We start from the raw sequence: 22,341 nt of genomic DNA, 5'->3' as shown, positions 1-22,341 counted from the left end.
TTTGTTTTGCATTTGGTGAGCCCTGCTTCTCCCCAGCTGGCGCTAGACGAAACCGATGACAGCACTTAGCACAGGCGTTAGTTTTGTGAGTTTTTAACAAAGCTCACAAAGTAATCCGTGATTCCTCATTGAGTGTTTCCCAAAGGCTAGGTGCTGGGGGTGGGGAGGAGAAGCCCCTGGTGTTTGGGGGGCCCAAGAAACACATAAGTCACTTGTGGCAAATGTCCTGAATAGGAGGTCAGAACAACACTGGGGTCCCGACCTGAAAAAAATTCCAACAACTTCTGCTGACAGTAGAAGCAAGGGGCGGCATGTTGGCACATGCTGAAAGGGGCCATTTGTTAACTGCCTGTGCCTGGGTATTTTTTGTGCTGCAGAGGAATACGAAGCTATAATGATGTATCGGTGTAAACGTTTAACGTTTACTTTGAGTAATACGGTTGCACCATTTCTCCCCAGCGTCTCTCAAACATACCAGGATGCTACCGATACGGCACAAAGCTTTCCGACGTTAATTGGTAAAGATGGTAACTCCACGATGCTAATCGACTCGGAGACATTAACCTCCTGGCTGCGGGGCTGAGAGTTTTGAAATGCGATCTCGGCAGCTGTAGTTATAATTGTTTAATGTCACATTGACCGGGCACGTTTACGATTTTTAACAACGGTCTTAAAAAGTCCAGTGACATCTGTTGAGAGTTTAATTGTGAGTGTAAAAAAAAATCATTAAAGGAACAGTCGAGAGATCAATTTTCATACTGTTTAAATAACACGGTGGCCATCAGGCGGTGGCGGAATCTGGCGACATGAGTAATTTAATCTCCCAAGTCGCAGCGCCAGTGCACAGGAGGCAGTAGGGGAGGGAGGCGGACGGAGACAGAGAAAGAGGGAGCAGAGGGAAAGAGGGACCGGCGAGAGCCAGAGGAGAACAGAAATGGCAAAGTGGACATTTCCCCTCCCACCGGAAAGTATCTCCAACTCCGGCCTCAAGATGGGGCGTCCGGTTTTCCTCGGGTTTGGCTGTGGGCGGGGGCAGAAAAGAGGAGGCGCGGCCGGCGCGAGCGGTCAGGGGGCTGGCGCCCCAAGCCGCGGGCTCGGGAGTTTGCGCCCTTCCGCGCCGCCACTTTTGTTCTGCGCTCCAGGCGCCGGGCCGCGGCGGGGCGGCAGTGCGCACGCGCGGGCGGGGCGGGGGCGGGGCGGGCGGCGGGCTCCGGCACCGCCCCCCGCCGCCCCGGCCCGCTCCATCCGGGCACTGCCGAATTAGCATCGTGCCGAGGCACAACTTTGCCGCCGCTCAGCGAGATCCAGGCGCGCGCGCCGGAGGAAATATAGTCCCTGCTGGGTGGCGGCTCTCGCGGGCGGCGGCGGCGGCGGCGGCGGCGGCGGCGGGGCGGGCGCGCGCGGGGCTGCGCGGGGCTGCGCGGGGCTCCCGGCGCCGGGGGGCCATGCGCCGGGCCGCGCCGGCAGCCTGGGGACCCGGCGCAACTTGCCGGGCAGCCTGAGGAGTTGGGGGCGGCCGCGGGCTCGGCGCCGCGGCGCCCGGCCGCCTTTCTTCCCCCTCGCCAGAACCCGCCTCCCTTTTGGCCGTGGGGGAGGGGGCTCGTGTCCCCCCCTCCCCGGAGACCCGGTCGGCCCCCGTCCGCTCCAGCCCCCGCGGAGCCGCGCAACTTCCCCGGAGCCGGGGCCAAAGTGAGCGCAAAGTGCTGCCCAAGTTGCTGGGATGGAGCTGCAGAGCCGGCCCGAGGCGCTCGCCGTGGAACTCGCGCGCCACCAGGTAGGCGGTCGGGGGCTGCGGGCCTGGGGTCGGGGCTCCAGGCACCGGAGACCCGCGTCCTCTTCCCCGTCGCAGGGTCTTCAGGGCTGGAGGGGCTCGGAGGGGCCCCTCCTTGAGCCTGCCCCAGGGGCGGGGGGAGTATGTACATGAACGGACCCCCCTTTGGGCTTTCCCTCTGCCCCCCCCTTTCGTACAATCCTGTAGTTTGGGGGTCGAGGGCCCGTGGGACCCGAGCCTGGTGTCTCCTCTTTCTCGAGCAGCGTCTGCAGGACAGGGGTCCCGGGAGGGGACCCCTTGGTGCGCCTGCCCGGGGTGCGTGTGAGAGTGTGTGCGCCGACCCCCTCCGGCCCCCATCCGCCGGTACAATCCTGCACAGTTTGCAAAAGTAGTTTTGGCGATTGTTGCTCGGGCGAGCAGCGGCGTGGCGGCCGGAGCCCGAGCGGTATTGCGGCGTGCGCGTGTGTGTGTTGGGGAGATTAGGACGCGACTTGAATATTTATGAGCTTTGCTCGACACGGACTCGCCGTGTTTACTTGGCTCTTTGTTCCTCCCCCCTCCCCCGGCACACACTCACACTCACTCGCACACGTACCCCGGCCTGCAAACTTGCACTGCTCGGGCCGCGCCGCCGGGTGGCCACGGCCCCCGCCCCGCCCCGCGAGCTGCCCAGATGCGGCGGCAGCCACAGGTAAGCGGCCCCGTGCGGCACTGCCCGGCCGCCGCGCGTGCGGGACGCGGCCGGGGGAACTTGGGGCGCGCGGCTGGCGGCCCGGGCCGGGGGCTGCGGCCCGCGGGGCTCCGGGCGCACTTGACGCCCGGGGCGGCCGGCCTGAGCCCGCTCCTCCGTGTTTCCGCAGAACGGCGACCTCAAGAAACAGCTCCACGAGAGGCAGCCGCGGATCGCCGCGCTCAGCGACAAACAAGTAAGCGAGCGGGAGCCTGCCCCCCGCCTCCCGCCCGGGGTGGGGAGGAGGGGTCATCGGGCACTTTGGCAGCACCCTGAAAAGTGCCGGCCTCGGCGCCGCGCGCTCAGACTCCCAAAGGAGTCTCTCCAGCCCTCAAAGTTACCCGCCCCCCCTTTTCTGGAAAGAAAGAGCCGGATTCTTGGAGGCCGAGGGGGGGAGATCGCGGCTCCCGCGGTGGCCGAAAGAGAGAAGCTGCACTTAAAAGGCGGCGAGCAGCCCGGCGTCCATTTTGAGTTGGTGGACATGTTTTTGGAATGTGGAAATTTCTCCCGGCTCAGTGTCCCCCGCCTCACGCTGTTGTGAGGGTGGGGGGAGAGGGGGCGGTAATTCGGGCCTGGACACCAAACTACTTGGAAGCGATTTCTGGGTTCCGTTGCAAATCTTATTTAAAGAATCGTTCCTCCGGGCCCCCCTCCCCTCCACTTCTCCAGCATCACTTTTATTCTTGGAACCTGACGCCAGCTCCCGGGGAACAAAAGAAAGGCGCCCCCAGGACCCCCCCAGTTCTGCCCCAACTTTGGTCTCCGGGCATCAGGTGTAGACTGGGACACGCAAGAAGCTCCTTGCGATGGGGGGCACGGCCGCCGACCCCTCCCGGCCCCTCGGCGAGGAAAAGTTGTCCATTGTGACTTAGTTGCGCTGAGCTCAGCGGTAGGGGTTTCAGCACCACGAACAGATGCCGCCGCCGGAGCGCGGCCGGCCGCGCGCCCCCGCCCCCTCCCTCCCCGTCGCTCGCTCCCCTCCCCCTCCGCCCCTCCCCCTGCGCTCCCTGCCGGCACACGCACTCCCTCCCCTTCCCCGAGCGGCCCCGAGCCGAGAACTTTGAGCGGCGCAGCCAATGGCGCTCTCGGGGCTCCGAGGCTGGCGGGGGCGGGGGCGCCGGCGCCCTCCACGCTGCCCCATCCCCTCCCTCCGTCCGCCCCGCGGGCCCGCCCCCGCCCCGCCGCGTCCCCGAGCCATCGATCGCGCTTCCTTCGGAATGCCGGCCGCCGCCATCGGCCATCAAACTTGGCCCGCGCTGGCCCCCGCCCCCGCCCCGCCACCGGCCGCTGAGCTGGCCCCCTTCTTCTTCCCCCAACTCCCGGCGGGGGCGGCCCGTGCAGAAGCCCCCTCCCCGGAGGGATTGGCGGTGCGGGGAGAGACGGGGACGAGACTGGCGGGGGAGAACTCGGAGGCCGGGTGTTCATTTCGAGTCTTTAAAGTTGAAAAGTGGTGGGAGGGGGCGTGCGGGAGAGGAGGGGGCCGAGGGTTGCGGAAAGAAAGATGGCTGTTCCCGCGGGTCCGCGCCTGGTCGGGGGCGCCCGGCTGGACGGGAGGGTTGGGAGGAATGCATTAACCCCTTTCTGGCGGTGCCGCGGCCCCCCTCCCCGGCCGCGCGCGCCCGCCCGCCCGGCCGGCCCGCGCCCCCGCTCAGGAGTGGAAGCTTCCATTCCCGCCGGAGGGGGGGGGGCCGGCGCGCGGCCCCGGCGAAGTCGGGGAGTTCGCGGGGGGAGGGGACCCAGGCCCGGCATTACCATTTTGATTGCTTTGATGCCATTTTTGGAGGGGGAGGGGTTGGAAGACCCTTCTCCGCTGAGCACAAAGATGTTTAATCACTGTGTGGAATCAAATCAAATACTTTCTTTTAAAAAAAAAAATCCACCACCAAATCTGGTACAGTGTGATAGCCGAGGGTTACTAAGCCTTTTTTTCACTGGGTAAAACGGCAAGTTGTTGACTCTTAGGCTCGGAGTAGAAGATTTAAAAGCGAGAGAGAGAGAAAATCCAATAATCCGGCAGCTTTTATCGCAACAATGTCTCTTTATGTATGCTTCTACATGGCAGTAGTTTTACTGTTTGGAGTGGCTTTTCGGAGCTTAGGTTTGATCATCTCTGTATTGTAGCAACTATTTCAAGGCTGTTTAAATTTTGATGATGATAGTAAATGAGTGGCTATTTATTATTTGTCATGCTTGAATTTAGATGAGGCAGAGAGAAACATTTGAAAATCGTGTTTGAAGGTTGCGGTGCCGCTCGGCGAAGGAACTGTCCTACTCCAGGCTGCCTTTGCCTTTAAATTAGAACTCGGAGAAGGATGCTTGTGAATGGAATGTACCTCCATCTTTTTGTGTGTGTGTGAGTGTGTGTTTAAAAAGAAAGAAAGAAAAAAACAAAAACTTTTGTTCTCTGGCCTTTTAAAAATATTTCTCTTTTAAATGACTAAAAATAACATCTGGTAAGTATCCAGCGTTTGTCCTGGCCATTGGAACTTGTGTTTGTAACTGTAAGTGTGTTGTTTTTCCTTTTTCCTTTGTGGCATTTTATATAGCAAGGGCTCATAAAAGAGGGAGGGAGGGCCTGGGGCTGTGGTGTAGCATGCTAATAAAGCTGCCTTGTCTCTCCCAAGCTCCGCGGTGAAATCCTTCAGAGGTCACCTATGAAATGAGTTGGGCAGACTTAACATTTACTGTTTTCTCTCCTTGGGAGAGTTTGGTGGAGATTGGCAGCTTGGCTGCGGAAAGGTCGACGCATGAGCTCTTGGAGGTGATTCGGGCTGCAGGGCTTTGAAGAGGAGTAGGCTCTGCTTGGTCACCCCAGCGCCTGCCCAGGAGGAGCTGAAATGCCGGATCAGGGATTAAAAAGCCAGTGTTTCAGAGTTTGCTTTTAACTCAGCAGAAGAGTAAAGGTAGTATCCCTTTAGTGATGTGCTTGGGGAAAAACTCACACCATCTTCATCTCGGGAGATGTGGTTTTGTTCTGCTCCCGCTTGGAATATGGAATAGAAAGGTTACGTTTCAATTAAAAGTGCGCATGAGGATGATGAGCTTGATAGTAAAACGGACAGATGACCCCATTATCCACATTTGTTAGAGATACAATAGCAGTGAGTAATACCTTTTGGTGCCTAGCCACCAATTTCCCATTCATGCCCTTGGCACTGGAATTTATTTAGTTACTTCTGAAACATGGACAAGTGCTTAAGGATGTTTATCAAGGACTCCTAGAAGAAGATGGGTTGTTTGTTGGTCAGAAGTAGAGAGATACAAATTCTGTGTAAGGGTCCAGCGTTTCTCCCACCATTGGTGGACTAAGGGATAAACAAGAAACCGGTTTCCATAGGACGGTGCTATTTGAAAACAGAGTTCATATTTTTTCCTTAAAAAAAAAATAAAATAGAGAGCTGTGTGGGGCAGTTGGTCAGATCTGAGTTGTGGGCCAGCCTGCTTTGGCCAGGCTGCATTCCCGGGTGGGGCGGCCCCTCGCCACCGGGTTGTGATTCCGGTGGAAGATGGACCCCTTCCTTGTCTTCAACAAGATACGATGTGTGAAGACTTCATTAGTTGCTCCAGTGGTTTTACGCTGTGAATTTGCAGCACATGCAGAGAGGCAGTAACGTTGTCATCGAAATTGTCGAGCAACAAGCACTTCCGTGTAAATGACAGACCCGTCGTAAATCCTGGAGGGTTTGTTTTTTTTCCCTCCCTCTTCGGAGTTCTCGGCACAACACGTGGACGCCACATGAAGCAGGCATCTTCAGACCTGAACTTCACGCGAGTTCAGCTTCACCACAGAGTGAGAGGAGCCTCCTGGATCAACTGCAGTCGAGCTGGCGCGGCCGAGAGAGCACCGGCCTCCGCCCCGGTGAACTTGGGGCCTCGTGTGCTGCTCCATCCGTCGACTTGATGGACTCCGGGTTCCGAGGGGACGTCCTCAAGTGCAGCAATAAAAATATGTCTTCTTGAAAGGTATGACGTATGCGGCATTCGTCCAGGCGCTGACTCGCGTCTTCACTGTGATTCACTAGCTGTTGTACATTGGACACCAGAGGGATTCCACGGTGGAAGCGTCCACCGAACAAAACTGCAGGGTGGGTTTATTCTGAAAGCTCCCCAGTTGCTTTCAGTCCTTCAGTGAAAGGAGGTGCCATTGTCCGAGCTCTGCCCCCGAGTCTGCTCTCATCCAGGAGGCTAGATTTTAATCTTCCTGACCTAGAGTTCAAGATCGCATTCTTAAAATAGCACCATTACATGTGAAAGAGAGAACTAACGCTGTCTCTCCAAGCTCCGCCTTTCATATTCCGGGAAAGAGCGTGGGGTTGAGAGTTGAGACAGCAGGGGCCCAGTCCTGGCTTTGCCCGCTGCCACCTGCTTGGCCTTGACCCCTGACTCCCCCTCCCACGGCCAGAGTCTCCCAGACCCACACTTTGATCTGAGCCATATTCCTGGGGCCCCTCTTCCTCTCCGTCTGTCCACCCCTCTGGTCCCTCCCCCATCATCTCTTAGCTGGAAGGTTACAGTAGCCTCCACACTGCATCCACTTAAAAAAAAAAAAAAAAGCTTTATTGGAATATAATTCGTGAATCACATAATTCACTCATTTAAAGTTTACAGTTAAGTATTGTTTTGTACGTTCACAGATGTTTACAGCCGATCACCACCATCGATTTTAGGACATGTTCGTCATCTCAGGAAGAAACCCCTTGGGTATCATCCCCGCTGCACACCCCACCCCCAGGCCCTACGCAACCGCTAATCTACTCCGTCTTTGTAAATCTACTTTCTGTCGCTATAGAGTTACTCATTCTGGACTTTCACGGGAATGGAGTTATATAACAGGTGGTCTCATAATGACGAGCTTCTTTCACTGAGCGTGGTTTCAGGGTTCATCCACGTTGTAGCGCGTGTCGGTACTCGATTCTTTCTTATGTCTGATTAGTAGTCCCTTGTATGGGAGACCGCGTTTTGCATCCATTCACCAGCTGATGGGCACTGGGGTTGTTTCCACCTTTAGGCTCTTGTGAACAGTGTACTGCATCTCCTCGTGCCCCCTCTGGTTCATCCTCCGCCAGAGTAAGTGTCTTACAACTTGAACAAGATCACGGCGCTCCCTTGCTTGAGACCTTCCAGTGGTTTTCCGCTGCTCTCTGCGGGGCTGACCCTGCTTGCCGGCCATGTGAGCTCCCTGATGTCTGTCACCTGCGTAGGAGGCTCTTGCAGGGATGGTGGCACCCGTGTGTGACATGGGAGAGGAGAGGAGGCTGCCGGACCCTGGGTGACCGGCACATAACAGGCTGTGAGGGCAGGGACTTGTGCTGACCCTCCCCCTCCTGCCTTCACTAGAGCTTCTTAGGGCTGAGAAGTTAGTGGGGGGACACTTCTGGAACCCTCTAGAAGATGACTCTGTGGGTAACTCTGCGCGGTTGGTTTAAGGGAAAAAAATGTGGGTGTGTATATAACATACTTAACGTTTATAGGTTATATTTTTATTGTTGACTTTGTTTTTATACTATCTGTAAAGTGTACAATAACAAATAGTAATTACAGTTGACCCTTGAGCAACGCGGGGGTCAGAGGTGGCGACCTTCTGCACAGACACTATGTATATAGTTGGTCCTACATATAAGGCAGGGCCTCTGTATCCGTGGATTCAACCACCCGTGGATCACATAGGACTGCAGTATGCACTACTGAAAAAATCTGTGTGTAAGTGGACCCGCATATAAGTGGACCCGCGCAGTTCAAACCCACGTTGTTCAAGGGTCAACTGTATATTGATTTGTGCCAATAAATATGCGTGAAGTCTATGCAGTGTACATAACATCAGTTGACAGTTTGTCCAGGATTATATTACTAAAATGAGAGGAAGGATTTGTTGAAATAAGACAAATAATTACCACGCCCCCGCTAAAGTAAAATCTTGCTGAGGAAGGCAGTGATTCTTGCTATTATTTCTGTAACATTAGGAGCTCAGGAAGAATTCGACTTTTAACAAAGTTTTTATTGTAAAAGCAACACCTGCTTGTTGGGGAAAAAATTCGCAGCGCAGACGTGAGAGTCATAAAACGTGACCCCTCTTCTGCCCCATCCTGTGTGTGGACGAGAGCAGCGCTGGCTCTGAGGCGTGTTCGTAGGATGTGTTCTGTGCGCACGCGGCGTCTGTAACGTGGATAAACATGCTTAGTGGATACGCTACTAAGCATGCTATGCCTAAACTTGCTTTTGACACTTGACGTTGTGTTCCGGACATCTCTTGGGACCAACGCAGTTTAATTCCACAAACATTTAATGGGCTCCTGCCTGGTGGAGGACGCGGGGGTGATGGTGGGTGACGTGCTGTTGTTAGTAATAGCGGCATCTCATGTTATAAGGCTTTACTCTTGCGAAGTGGTTTCGCTTGGTCTCTGCTTGCAGAAAGTTTCACGTGTAGCTGGGGAGGCTGGCGTATCCACCGTTACCTCTCCCGTGAGCTTCTCTGCAGGAGGGGTTTAGCTAGTGGGCTCAGCCAGCAGCAGACGGGGTGACGTGCTGTGATGAGGTGCATGGGATCGCTGTCAGGGGGTGACATTTGCACCTGTGGAGAAGCAGAGACGTTGCACACCCAGCGCCCTGCTATCTGCAGCACTGATATTCTTCAGCGGGTCTGTTCCACCACGTCTTTTTATTTGATTGTCGTGATCATCTCACGGCTTGGGTCAGGCGGGGCAGGTGAGAGAAGGGCAGCTTCCCAAGGTCAGATGGCTTGGGACCCCCGGAGAGGGTGGCCCCTGTTTCAGTCCCTGCCTGGCCTCTAGCTGGCCCCCTGCCTCTAGGGTCTGACAAAGCCTAGCTGGAAGAGCAGAGGCCCGACAGTCAGGACACCAGGGTTCCTCCTATCCCAGCTCTTTGCCTCTGGCTGTGTGGCCTCGAGCAAGTCATGCTGCCTCCGTGAGCTCTGTTTCCTCTCTGTAAAGTGGGTGTAGTAGTAGTAAAAACTACCTCACCGGGTTACTGAGATGGAGTCAGACCAAAGATGAGAAAGTGCATCTGTGCTACCGAGCGGGGCACGGGGTTGATTTGAAGAGAACTGCGTTGGCCGCTTCAGCGACCCCAGGACGCCCCCGCCACGCCCTGCCCTGCACCTGGGGGGCTGGAGCCTTTGCACCGTTGCTGGTCCCCCTTCGGGGCGTATGCTGCTCGTTCCTCCTGGTAGAGGGTGACGGTGACTGCGCCGCCTCCTCTGCCAGCCCAAGGAGGTGGCTCTGCTACGTTAGCCTCCTAAAACACCTGCTGTCGGAACTGTACAATTGATTTCAATCAACTTTGAGCTTTTTCAAGGCGATGACTCTGATAATAACTTTGGTAATCCCATGATGCCTCCTTAGAGCTGCTGGCTATGATGATGAGCCCTGTGACTTAGCCAGTGTTTCCTCCAACGCCTTTGTCTGTCCAGGACCGAATCGCGGGCTCCACTTGCGCGAGCTGATGCTGCACGTGGCTGCCGTCCGGTCCGCCAGCGAGCCCGGCTTGGGGCCTGAGCACGTGGCGGGGGGCAGCGTCGCGGGCACGCCCTGGTCACGCACGGAGGGCTTGAGGAGGCCCCTTCGCGGGGTGCCTGTTGGCTCGCCCTCCAAGGCCCTTGCCGCAGACACGGGAGGGCTTGGGGGGAAGAGGCGGTTTTCTGGAGGAGGGTGCAGCTGCCGTTCGTCTTCTCCACACTGTTCGGAATTTACAGCTTGTAAGGAAATGAGACTGTGGATTGGACTTTCCTTGCGGAAGAGTCCCACTAAGAAGACTTTTCACTTTTGTCTCCGAGAGGCGTGTAAGAAAGAGGTTAAGCACCGGCTTTACAACTGGGCAGACTGGAGTTGTGAAGCCCGCTCCGTGCTTCGAAGGCTGTAAAACGGGGCAACGGTGCAGCGCCCGTGAGACAGCCGAGCGCTGGCGTGTGGGGTGCTCGGGAAAAGATGCGGACGTGGCGCTGGCAGGATTAAATGAGGTGAGACGTGACACTCGGGCCACGGCGAGTCCTCAACAGGTGGGATCCGGGCGTCACAAGTCACAGCTTTCCCATCTGATGCTGACCCTGGGCCAAGCCCCTTCTAGCACTCTCCACTGACCAACTCGGTCACTGTTCACACAGCCCTTTAGGGAAGGCCTGCTCTGAAGTACCATTTTACTTGGGGGGTGGTTGAAGCCCAGAGAGGTTGAGTGGCTTGTTGACATCACACAGCTGGCAAGGGGAGGAGCTGCGGCCCAGTTCTGGGCCCTTGTGGCCTCATGATCTTAGCCCCTACACTGGAGCATGCGGCGGAGACATGACAACACCTTGTGCCCTGCATGTGAAAAGTTTGGCGTGTCATGTAACTCCAGGGCATGTGTTCCAGTAAAAGGAAATGGAGATAGCACGTCAGAGAGAACCACCAGCAGGTTAGCAGCTGTTTGCGATAACGAGTGGGAATTTTACCCTGAAGTTGGAAGGTTGTGGAACTTGGGAGGGGGCCTGGGCCTGCATCCGGCCTCCGCCTCTGGTACCGGGCTGGGGAGTGTGGGGCAGGCCGGGTGAAGTGAGGGGTCTCGGCAGTGTAGAAGCTGAGCCAGCGGCAGGCGGGAGGTTTGGACTTGACCCCGAAGCGAATACTCCTCCACGCTCTGCTTTGTCCTCCCCGCTGTGGCCTGAGCCCCTCTCTGGCTTGGCTCCTTCAGTATTTCCTGTTACCACTGTTGTCGTTGTTTTCTACTTTAAGGTGGAGGCATCTTTCTCATTTTGAAACGGCCTCTATTCTCCAAGGGAACGAACATGCTTCCTTAAGTCTTTTTTTTCCCTTTGGGTCATTACTTATCGTTTGGTAGTAGTTTCCGAGTGTGTGATGAGAAATTGCTGATGCAGCTTTGTTCTGGTGATGACCTCTGACTGCCACCAGCGGCCGTCCCTGAAGCCTCAGATGGGCTGCGCTTTGCTTTTTGTTTTGTGCTTGGCACCTGTGTTGGTCTTGTTAAAGCGCAGCAGAAAGAAGTACATCCGTGGGGGATTTTTTTTTTTTTCTTTTTTGGTTCGGGGTTGAGTGGTCCTTAGCCCCCAGGTAAGATAAGGTCAGGTTGTGTGGGTCCTTGTCTCAAAGTGGGGACTAGGGCTGCTTCCCAGGCAGGGTCGTCCCAAGGGTCAACGAGGACGCGTGTCTCGAGTGCCAGGTGTAATTCCTGGCTGGCGTGCAGCGGGGCAGCTGGAGTAATAGGGGAGCTGTTACCAGTGTAGTTTATTGACAGGCACGCGAGAAGCAGGGATCTGGCAGCGCCCCAGAGATGCTGCTGCCGTGGAGAGGTGGACGGGCAACTGCAGCTTTTTGTTGGGACAGAGACCTCTGGGTTGCTTCTTTGTCTCCACGGACGGGTGTGTCTGCAGCTGGGACCGGGCCCTAAATTTGGGATTTGGTCTTTGGACCCGAGACTTGGTCTGACGGCGTAAAACATAGGATGTGCAAGGCCGGGGGGGGCCTTTGCGGGGCACCTCCCCAAGCCCCCTTTTGCCAACTGGAACTTACGGCCCTGGGCGGAGGTGGTGATGGCACCCGGGGGCCCCGGGGGTCCCAGGGCTCCAGTCTTCCTGACCGCAGCGCGGCCACACGAGAAGCCCGTGGTTTTCCTTTAAGCCATTAACTTCTGTTGGCTGGTGTTTTGTTTCAGAAGCGGCTTGCCCACAAGGGTGGCCGCTGTTTGAGACATGCTTGGGGTCCCACGCACGATGTCCTACGTGCCGACAGGAGGGCCGCTGGGGGCACAACACGGTGGTTTTCAGAAGGTGGTCGTACTTTCAGAGCAGCTGGCTTCCGGTTGGCGCAAGTCGGGGTGGCAGCTCTGGCGGGACACAGTGCATTCTGGAACTGTCCGTTTTGTGAAACTTACTGCATCAAATTGCCTCTCGATCTCTGGGTGCAGGTACATTGCAGGAAGGTGAGTACCTGCCGGGCCTGCTTGCCGCCCAGACCGCCTGCACGCCTGTCTGCACTTGGGGGTGGAGGTTGGTTGTGGACGTGTGTATGGCCAAGGCCGTAACCTACACGTTCACAAACAGGGAAGCGTCTGTCAGATTTTGCAAATTCACCCTCCAAAGTAGAAAAGGTGATAAAAAAACACTAATTTGGGGGGGATCAATCTTTAGGGGAAATAATGGCTGCCATTTGATCTCTTGGGTGGAAGCAGCAGAAAGTTACTAGAAATGGCAGATGGGGGGGTTGTCTGGTTGTCTGTTGGGGCCTCCCTGGGGGATACATCCCAGCAGGCCATCCGTGGGGGACGCTGCCATCAGTTTGGGGAGAAGCTTTTTGCCCCAGGAAAGAGAACGAGGCAGGGGTGGGGCAGGCAGAGAGAGGAAGGGAGAGGGGTGTGTTTCTTTCCGATGTCACTCAGGCGGAAAGCCAATCTGCACATGTAAATGAACTTGAAAATGCAGTTAAAAATATATACATATTAGAGACTGTGATCCAGAATTTACTGTGAGATGCAGGTTACCAGGTGACAAGCCGCATTCCTTACAATCAGTGACACTAACTCTTCTCCGTGATTAATGCGTCTCAGCGGTGATAAATGCACCCCAGATGAACGCCGCATTATTCCTTAAGCTACGGCCCCGCTGAGTGCAGAGTTTTCTGTGCCTTCATCACCAATGTCCTTCTCCCAGCTGTCACTGCCAAGGGGACACGGGCTCAGGAAGTTTCCTCCAAGGGCTTGTCCTGGCTTGACAAGAGAGGTGACAAAACAGTCAGCCGTGTTGTTGTGGACAGAGGTCAGAGGGGCCCTGGACGCTGTTAACGGCTGCAGGCGCTGGGAAGTGGGCACGTGGCAAAGAGTGCCCGGCTGGGTCTTAGAGCAGGATCTGGGGCCTGGGAGGCCAGGGAGGTGCGGCGTCCGGGGCTGGAGGGAGCCCCTGTGTCTCGTGCTCCTTTGTGTTTCCGCCAGGCCGTGCCCACCAGCGTGTGCAGAAGTGAGCGCTCGGATGGTGAGGGTGGCAGCCTCCGCTCGGTACTGAGTGTGACATTCGGCACATGCTGCCGGGCGCCCAGTCTGTGCCGGGCACTGGGGACACGGCAGTGGAGAGAACAGGCCCTTGAGACGTGCTCGCAATCCAAGAGGGGAAACAGGCAACAGGCGAAAAACATCATAAATGAGTTAACGGAGTTGGTGGGAAGGTGACCAGTGCTCTGGCAGAGGGTAGAGCGGGGGAGGCGTGCGGGGCTGGGGGCAGGTGGCTATTTTAAATAGGGTGGTCGGGAGGGGCCTCGGGCCTTGGAGCTGGGGGAGTGAGCCCTGTGGCTCTCTGCAGGAAGAGTGTCCCAGGTAGAGGGAACAGCTCGTGCAAAGGCCCTGAGATGGGTCATGCCTGGCGTTTCCCGCGGAGAACCAGTGCGGCCGGGAGAGTGAGTGACAGGTGAGTGTGAGGGAGGAGGTCAGAGAGCTGATGGAACAGGGCGGCGACTGGTCTCTCCAGCACGGCTGACCCCCACCTTTAAATCACCGACTGGCCATGATGAAGAAGAGAAAGCGGCCCTTTCGTGGGGCAGAATTTTGACTAGAAGCTGGAAGGTACCAGAAGGCCAATTTCAGCTCCAGGTCTGGTGGAATTCCCTTACAGAGGGATCTGCCTGGGGCTAGAATTGGTTGTTCTGAGACCTTTGACTGCCAAGCCAGCACCTCATAGCAAGGGGGAAGCGGCACCAACGCCAGTTGGATGGGAGGCCAGGCTGGCTGGCCCTGTGCTGAGGTTCTGTGGTTCAGAAAAGCCCAGGCTCATCGGGGTTCCGTCCCTGACCAACCCCAACCTGAGATGCTCTGACCCTCGCAGGATCACAGACTCCGACGCTGCGGGTGGGCCGGAGAGCCGTCCTGCGGAGGGCCGGGCCTGCTGGGGAGTCGTGCCCTGCGGCGCGAGGGGATGGGGGGATTGGGGGCGGGGGGCGGCCAGGCCAGTACCACCCCTGCCATCACTTGGCATGGGCCCCAGGCAGCCTGCTTGTTTGATTTTTTTCAAGAGGAGCCAGAAACCCATGTTTATGAGAAATCTGCAGTTTAGATGTGGGTGGTACATTACGGCCTTTTCTAGACGCATTGTCCCAAAGGACACTCCGCAGCCCAGACCGAACCTGCATCCCCTGGTCGCCCTTCCGAGTCCCCTCCTCCGGCTCCATCAGGCTGGCCGTGATCTGGTAATTCCCTGCCTCCGTGTCCCGCGCTCACCATCCCGCGTGGTACCTACATTCAGAGCTACGGGGCGAGTTGGAGTCAGGTCGTGAGCCCTGAGGTCCAGCGAGCCCGCCGCCCTGGAGCCCCCAGCGCTGTTATGGGGGGAAGAGTCGATGATGCTGCGACCAGAGGGCCGCTGAGTTTCCTCAAGAGCCTTCGTCGCTCATTTAGATACAGAAGTGGCGCTCAAATATATTTCTGTAAATAAAGCAGTCCCGCCCCCAGCCCCGGCCCAAGTCGGTGGCTTGTTGAAGTTAGTTTATTAATGAGCCTGCTGAGTGGGCTTGAATGGGGGCTGCGCTCTCATACCGCGGATCTAATTATAAACACGAGGGACGGTACCAAATAAGCAGCCTTTAAAGGGAGAAGAGTCTGACAGCTTGGTTTAAAGTGTCCTTTAATGAACTTCCTTGGCACTTGTATCTTAGCAACACATTTTATTACGGCCCGGTGCAGCTGGACTCGGGCACGGTAATTTATCCCCCCCCCCCCAGCTCCCCCCACTCTGACTTTCTTTGGGGACTGGAGGGAGGAATGTACTGACCCGATTTTTCATGGCTGGGTTTGCATGCCTTCTGCTTTGTTTAGTTGATGAAAAAGGCAAACAGGGTGCCGGGAGCAGGGGACCTTGCTGGCCGGCAGGAGGGACGGTGGCCCCAGCCTGGAAGGTGGGCGGCCGCCCGGCTCGGATGCCGGTGTCGCAGGCTGCCCTGTGGACATGCTGAATCTCTCCCCAGCGCACCCTGGGTTTGGGTATTTTTATCTGGACTTCTTTCCTGTTTTGACACTAATTTGGATACGGCGGAAGTAGGGACATTTGCAAATCTTTCCTCGTAATCAGCAAGCCTGTAAGTGGGGATGGGAAGTGTTCTAGATGAAGTGGACATGGGGGAGGGCAGCACAGGAGCAGGGCTGGGGCACTGGGCTGGGGGGACCTTCCGGCCTGGCTGCTCCTGAGCCCAGGGACCTCGGCCGGTACTTCCCTTCCCTGAGTCTTAACTCTCTCTTGTCTGCTGTATGAGGCTCCTGCGGCTGCTGTAACAGAGCGCCACATGCCGGGCAGCTTAAATTTACTCCCTCCTGGTCTGGAGGTCGGAAGCCTGAAATCAAGGTGCCGGCACGGCCGCGCTCCCTCCAGAGCCAAGGGGAGGATCCTTCCTGCCGCTTCCAGCTCCTGGGGGCTGCTGGCGCTCCTGGGCTCGCGGCCGCACCACTCTGGTCTCTGCCTCTGTCTTCACGTGGCCGTCTTCCCTCTGAATCTGTGTCTTCTCTTCTTACAAGGACCGCAGTCATTACACTTAGGGCCCCCCAATCCAGTATGAGCTCAACTAATTATATCTGCAAAGACCCAATTACCAAATAAGGTCACACTCTGAGGTTTTGGGTGGATGTGACTTCTGGGGGGACACTGTTTAACCCACTATATCTACCAGTTGAAGCTAGTCACGCCTGCCTCAGATTATGGTTGGGGGTCCAAGTAGGTGGAGGCTCTCCCTGCTGACCCTGCCAGGCGCACCTTCCCTACAGCCAGGAGCCGAGATGGAGAAACAAAGGTAACCTGCCCCGTTGCAGGAGTGGGCTGGCTGTGTCTGCTGAACACATTACCTTCTGGGGGTGGGAGGATGGAGCCTGCACTCCCCTGTGGCAGATGAGAATGTGCCTTTACTGCTTCCAACAACTTTGAGTCCTACTCCCGTCCCCATTTTTTTTTACTTTTTTTTTACTTTTTTTTTTGGCCGCACCGCACAGCCTGCGGGATCCCAGTTCCCCGACCAGGTATCGAACCCAGGCCCCCCTGCAGTGGAAGTGCGGAGTCCCAAGCACTCGACCGCCGGGGAATTTCCACCGTCCCCATTTTTCAGGGGAGGAGACTGAGGCTCACAGGGGTGCAGTTACTCATCCAGGGGCTTAGCTTGGGCTGACATGAACCAGGGTGGTCTGAGTCCCCAGCCCCTGCACCGACTGTGTATCATACCGGCTGCCACCAAGACAGAGCACCCAGCCTGCGCAAGCAGCTGGCCCCTGCCAGCAGGGCCAGCGTGCTGCCAGCCCAGGGACGCCACACGTGTGTATGGCATCTGAGGTTCACCAACGCCCCCCTTCCCCGTATCTGATGCCGTGTGGCCCTTGGCACCTCGGGGAGTGGTGCATTGGGGGGGGGGGGTCCCTGTTGCACTGAGGGTGAGGATGCCAAATCCCTGCTGCATCCCCAGGGCTGATGGATAAGCTTTGATCGTTCTGAGTCAGCTTCTGCATCTGTAAAATGGGCTAACACTTTACCATCTTCCTCAGAGGGTAATCGTGAGGGTGAGGTGAAAAAACACAAGGGGAAATCCGGCCTGTGGGCTCAGAGGGCTGGGTGTGGGGCCCACAGCATGAGCAAGAGGCCCCAAGGGTCACGTGACAAAGGGCGGGATGTCATCCCGCCAAACTGTGTAGCTGGTTGCCCAGCAAGTTGCCTGCCCAAGCGGCTCCTTTGCACATGTGCATCCCATCCCCCCAAAAGGTCCTGGAGTCCAGGCGAGACTCAGGATGAGCCGTGGGAGTTGCCTCCCAGTGGACACACGTGGGTCCACGTCCTGCCTCTGCCTCTGCAGGCTTGGCCATAGAGACCCCTTCTGCCCCGTGCCCCGGGCCGCGCGCACGTGTGCTCTCCTGGCTCCCAGACCCTGCCGACAGGTCGGGGTTTAACCGTCGTCCTCTAGGCAGTGCCTCCGTGACACCCACTGCCCTGGGCCCCTGTTCTGTGCCTCCAGTACCCGCCCCGCCCCCGCCCCCCCCCCCCCAATGCTGCTGCTCTGGTGATTACTAGGGAGTGGGAGCTGCGTGAGGTAGGGCCCCCCCGAGGCCTCTCCTGTCCCACTGGCTCTGGGCACATTGCAGGAGCTGGCCAATGGCCTGGCTCCTGGGGGACTGGCCGAGTGTGGTTTGTAAAGGAATCCTTTTCCCCTGGGCCACTCTTTAATCAGGTGCTTCAGCGTGGACCTGTGGAAACATTTGTCGAAAGACCATTGGTCATTCAGTTGGTCATTCAGCCGGTATTCAGTGAGTGACCATTGTGTCCTGGGCGCCAGGTGACCGTGGCCTGAGAGGTAAAGAGGAGGAGGTGGCCTGGGGTCATCGTTATTATCAATATTGTCCTCATCAGTGAAAGTCTGCTTTACCCCATGTAGGTGCTTGCGTGTCCTTTTACCCCTGACCCCCACCCCACTCCATCCACCCCTCCTAATTCACTAGGTCCTGCCCTGTGGCAGACGTCAGGGACTTGGATGTACACAAGACACGGCCTCTGAGAACAAGAGTGAGAGGGAGATGCGGGGGGAGAGGGAGGGAGGGAGGGAGGAAAGGAGGGAGGGGGAGCGAGCAGGCCGACAGCAGCTGCACCCAGTTGTCACGGGGGCTCCGGTACAAGCCTCTGGGGTGAAGCTTCCGGTAGGGGTGGTGGTGCTCAGTTCTCGCTGGGAAGCATTAGGGTGTGAATCTGCCCATTTGACAGGTGAGGAAACCGACAGATGAGAGCGATTAGGTGACCTGCCCAAGGCCCACAGCGAGTGAGGGGCAGCACCTGGATTCTGGAAGCATCTGCTTGACTGCAGGAGGCCCTCTTATCCCCACTTTGCAGATGAAGAAACTGAGGCCCTGCGAGGCCAAGTAACTTTCCCACGTCACCAGCTCCAGGTCCCCAGCCAGGTCTTCGAGCCCAGAGCTTTCCCGTCCCCTGGGCTGTGCTGGAGGAGGAGTCCTGCAGCCGCGGATGGAGGAGCCCGGCCCGCCGTCCTGACCTCGAGCTGGCTCGGCCGCGCTCACACTGCCCGTTCCCTTCCCTTCCTGCTGTCCGCTCCCCTCCCAGCTGAGTCCAGTTGAGGCTGCAGCTCGTTCGCGTTGCTCTGCGCCCATCACCACCGTCCTTCCGAGCATCCACTCTGACCCGGCGGGCAGGGCAGCGCTGTCCTTACCTGCCGCGTAAGCTTCAAGTGGCTCTGTCCAAACCCTTGCAGAATCCTTCCCTGGAGGGGAAGTTAGCGGTACTTCCTAAGACTGCAGAGGGCGTGGCGGGACGGGAATTGCACGGAGCTGAATTTTGTCCTAACCTCGAGAACTTTCGAAGGATCAGGGTGTGCGTGGAGAGAGCTGGCTACCCCAGGAGGTAACAAGCTTCCGCCACAGTGAGGGATGCTGGGGGTGTTTGCACGTGGGGTTAGACCGGGCCAAGTGGGATCCCCTCCGACCAGGAATTGGCCCAGCAGTCTGAGCAGTCTGTGGCCCCGGCCACGGCTCCGTTCTTTAGGTTGCTCATCGACACGTTTACTAAGTGCATTCTGGGAGGCACCAAAGGAAGGGAAGTCCAGGGTTCTTGGCAGCCTCTTCCCCCTCCAAACCCAGCTGACCCCCTGGCCAGCACAGAAAAACCAGTGGGGACGCTGTCCCGTGTCCCCAGGTGAGTCCTCCTGCCATGTGCCTGGATGGAGGCCAGCAGAGCCAAGAGTCAGGCTGGAGGAGGGGGCCGCATGGGGCACAACTTGGAGGCGGGGGGGGGGGGGGGGTGGGGTGGGGTGGGGTGGGGGGGGAGGTGATGGAGGCGGGGGAGGCGATGGAGGCGGGGGAAGCTGGGGAGGTGACGGAGGCGGCGAGCGGCAGCACAGAGCCAGCCGCCAGCCAGGACACGGCCTCTGGAAAGACCCCTCCTTCTCCAGGAAGGTTTACTCATTCTCACTTCACATCCTTGGTGCACAAAGGCGAAAATTACAAACGTTCATGGCTGACCTGTGCCCCAGCTGGAGTAAAAGCCCGCTTGCACTGCTCTGGACAGCAGCTGAGGCTGTCCCTGCCCCTCATGGACAGGTCCCCCGTGACAGCCCCAAGAGGTGGGCAGGCCCAGAAGTGGGCTCAGGAGGGGGACCTGTGTTGACCCCACTGTTGAGCGTTGCAGCTTCCCTTCGGAGGTGCACAGAGCTCGCCTCGGACGGGCAGTTATTGGACTTTTGCCTTTTCTTTTTCTGTTAGCACGCCATGGATTTGTTAAGTAACACTGAATATTCCATTGTGGAAAAAGTATGTAAAACATAGGATTTACCATCCCGACCATTTTCAAGTGGACAATTCAGTGGCATTAAGTACAGTCACAATGTTATGCACCCCTCACCGTCATCTCTTCCCAAACTGAAACTCTGTCGCCACTCAACACAACTCCCCATCCCCCTCCCCCAGCTCCTGGCAACCGCCATTCTGCTTTTCTGTCCCTGAATTTGATGACTCTCGGTCCCTCTCTAAGTGGGATCATACAATGTTTGTCCTTTTGAATCTGACTTATTTCCCTGAGCATAATGTCCTTGAGGTTCATCCATGTTGTAGCCTGTGTCGGTGCTTCATTCCTTTTTAAGGCTGGATAACATTCCATCCTATGTATACACCACCTCTTGTTTATCCATTCACCTGTTGATGGACGTTTTAGTGATTTCCACCTTTTGGCTCATGGGAATAATGCTGCTTTGAACGTGGGGATACAGGTATCTGTTCAAGTCCTTGCTTTCAGTTATTTTGGGTACATACCAGAAGTGGAATTGCTGGGTTGGACTTTTGCTTTTCATCCTAGACAAACCCACGGCAGAGAGAAGCCTGAGCGGTTCCCTGGGTCGTCCCGAGTGTAGACAGTCTAGGGTCAGCCCCCTCCATCCGACCGACGTCCTGTGACCTTGGGATCCCTAGTTTTGACATCATCGTCTTCTAGGGAACTTGGGGTGTCCCCGTTGGCTTCCCAGCCCCTGGCCAATCTCTGCACTGTGGAGGTGGGTGTGGGTCATGTGGATGCAGCAGAAGCATCCGTGAAGCCTGTCGGCTCCTTCAGTGCACACTTTACAAAGGGGAGTTCGCGAAGTCTGCAAGGATTTCTCCCACTAGAGTTTTGTGTTGACGTTAAAAACATGGACAATGGGCTTCCCTGGTGGCGCAGTGGTTCAGAATCTGCCTGCCAATGCAGGAGACACGGGTTCGGGCCCTGGTCCCGGAAGATCCCACGTGCCGCGGAGCAACTAAGCCCCGTGCGCCACAACTACCGAGCCTGCGCTCTAGAGCCCACGAGCCACAACTACTGAAGCCCGTGCGCCTAGAACTTGTGCTCCGCAACAGAGTAGCCCCTGCTCGCTCGCCGCAACTAGAGAAAGCCCGCGCACGGCACCGAAGACCCGACGCAGCCAAAAATAAATGAAATAAAATAGATTAAAAAAAAAAAACGGACATTAAACATGTAACCTGCTTGTGGTAGTTTGTGCAGACGTTACAGTATGTGATTTATTTTCCATTTTTTTTCTCTTACAATGATCAGTTAACGCAGATATGGGACCGATTCCCTGGAGTCGTCTCACTCGTTAACGACTAACATCTATACAGCGGTGTTTTGGTGTATCCAGCACTGCCACACATATTAACCTACTGGAAGGTCACGTTTCACAGGTGAAAAAGCCATGTCCACGGCCCCCGTGGGTAAGAACCCAGAGGAGGGAGGCCCATGGGCTTGGGAGGCCGCTTCCTGGAGCCACTGTCACCACGGCCGAGTCTTGCTCATTCCCTGACCAGGGGTTCAGGGATGTCATTGTTGAAAGGTTCCCCAAGTCTGCTCACGCAGTGGCTGGCTCTTTGAGTGGTTCTTCAGCTGGGCTCCCTCGCTGTGCTGGCCTGGCCTGGCCGGGCCGGGCCCAGGGCGAGGTCCGCCCCCGCCGGCTTGTACACAGGTTCCTCCCGACACGCAGGAAAGAGCAGCAATCCACAGACTCTTCGCAATTAAACTTCTCTTTCTGGCATTAGTATTTCTTCAACTTTTGTTGTTTGGGCTCTAGCAGAGGACAAAATGACATAAGAAGTAGCAGACAAAAACGTACAGTTGGCTGTGATTATTTTGAAGACTCGGAGGATGTCTGTTTCTGTGTGCAGATAAATGCAGTTCTGTCTTCTACAGTAAAGTCTTTTCTTGGTGGGATTAGGTATGTCAGTAGTTCATGGTGTTCTGCAGTATGTTACCTCTCGGCTCTGCTTTCTAGATAAATTTGACAGATGCTGACCAAATTCTCCAAGGATTCCCTCTTCATCATTCCCACTGGTTGAGTCCTTTCTGTGACAGGGAGCTTACTACCTCCTGACAAGTCCACCCAGGCCTGGACAGATCTGAGTTTCAGGGCAGTCCACCTTGCTTTGAGGCCCGTCAGTTCTCATACTTCCCATCCATCCATCTACCCACTGGGGGAGACCTTTATGATCCATCGACCGGTAGGCAATGGAGTTCGTGTGTGTGCGTGCATGTGTGTGCGTGTGTGTGTGTGTGTGTGTGTGTGTTGGGAGCTCCATAGAATTAGGAACCATAAGCCTCAGTGTCTGCCGTCAGGGAGCCACTCATTACCGTGGAGAGCAGTTAGGCAGCAGCCTGGGATCAGGATGTGATGACCAGAGATGGCAGCCAGCTGTGCTCCAGGAGGTCAGAAGACGAGGAGACTTCTTTCTCTAAACCTTGACCCTGAACAGTTCCGTGTGGTTTCAACTCTCAGGTCCCATCTCTGATCCTTGTTTGTCTTGTGACCTTCAGCAGGTCATTGACTATCCTTCAGCTTCCTTTTACTCACCTGAGAAGTGGAGATACTAC

General features: G+C 56.6%; 1 protein-coding gene across 2 annotated transcripts in view; it reads left to right on the top strand.

Annotated features, from left to right (window-relative positions):
• The first annotated feature begins 1,476 nt into the window (after positions 1-1,476).
• The window catches only part of PHF21B (PHD finger protein 21B), a 98,277-nt gene continuing 77,412 nt past the window's right edge, over positions 1,477-22,341 (top strand). For both annotated transcript variants that reach the window (XM_068561716.1, XM_068561715.1), the window contains exons 1-2: positions 1,477-1,774; positions 2,632-2,697. In XM_068561716.1, coding sequence (XP_068417817.1) covers positions 1,721-1,774; positions 2,632-2,697 — 120 coding nt within the window. In that variant the 5' untranslated portion in view covers positions 1,477-1,720. The remainder of the gene's footprint in view (positions 1,775-2,631; positions 2,698-22,341) is intronic.

Source organism: Eschrichtius robustus, chromosome 13 (genome assembly GCF_028021215.1).
Source record: "Eschrichtius robustus isolate mEscRob2 chromosome 13, mEscRob2.pri, whole genome shotgun sequence".
Classification (NCBI taxonomy): domain Eukaryota; kingdom Metazoa; phylum Chordata; class Mammalia; order Artiodactyla; family Eschrichtiidae; genus Eschrichtius; species Eschrichtius robustus.
Note: the sequence above shows the minus strand (reverse complement) of the source record. Positions and strands in the feature narration are given on the sequence as shown.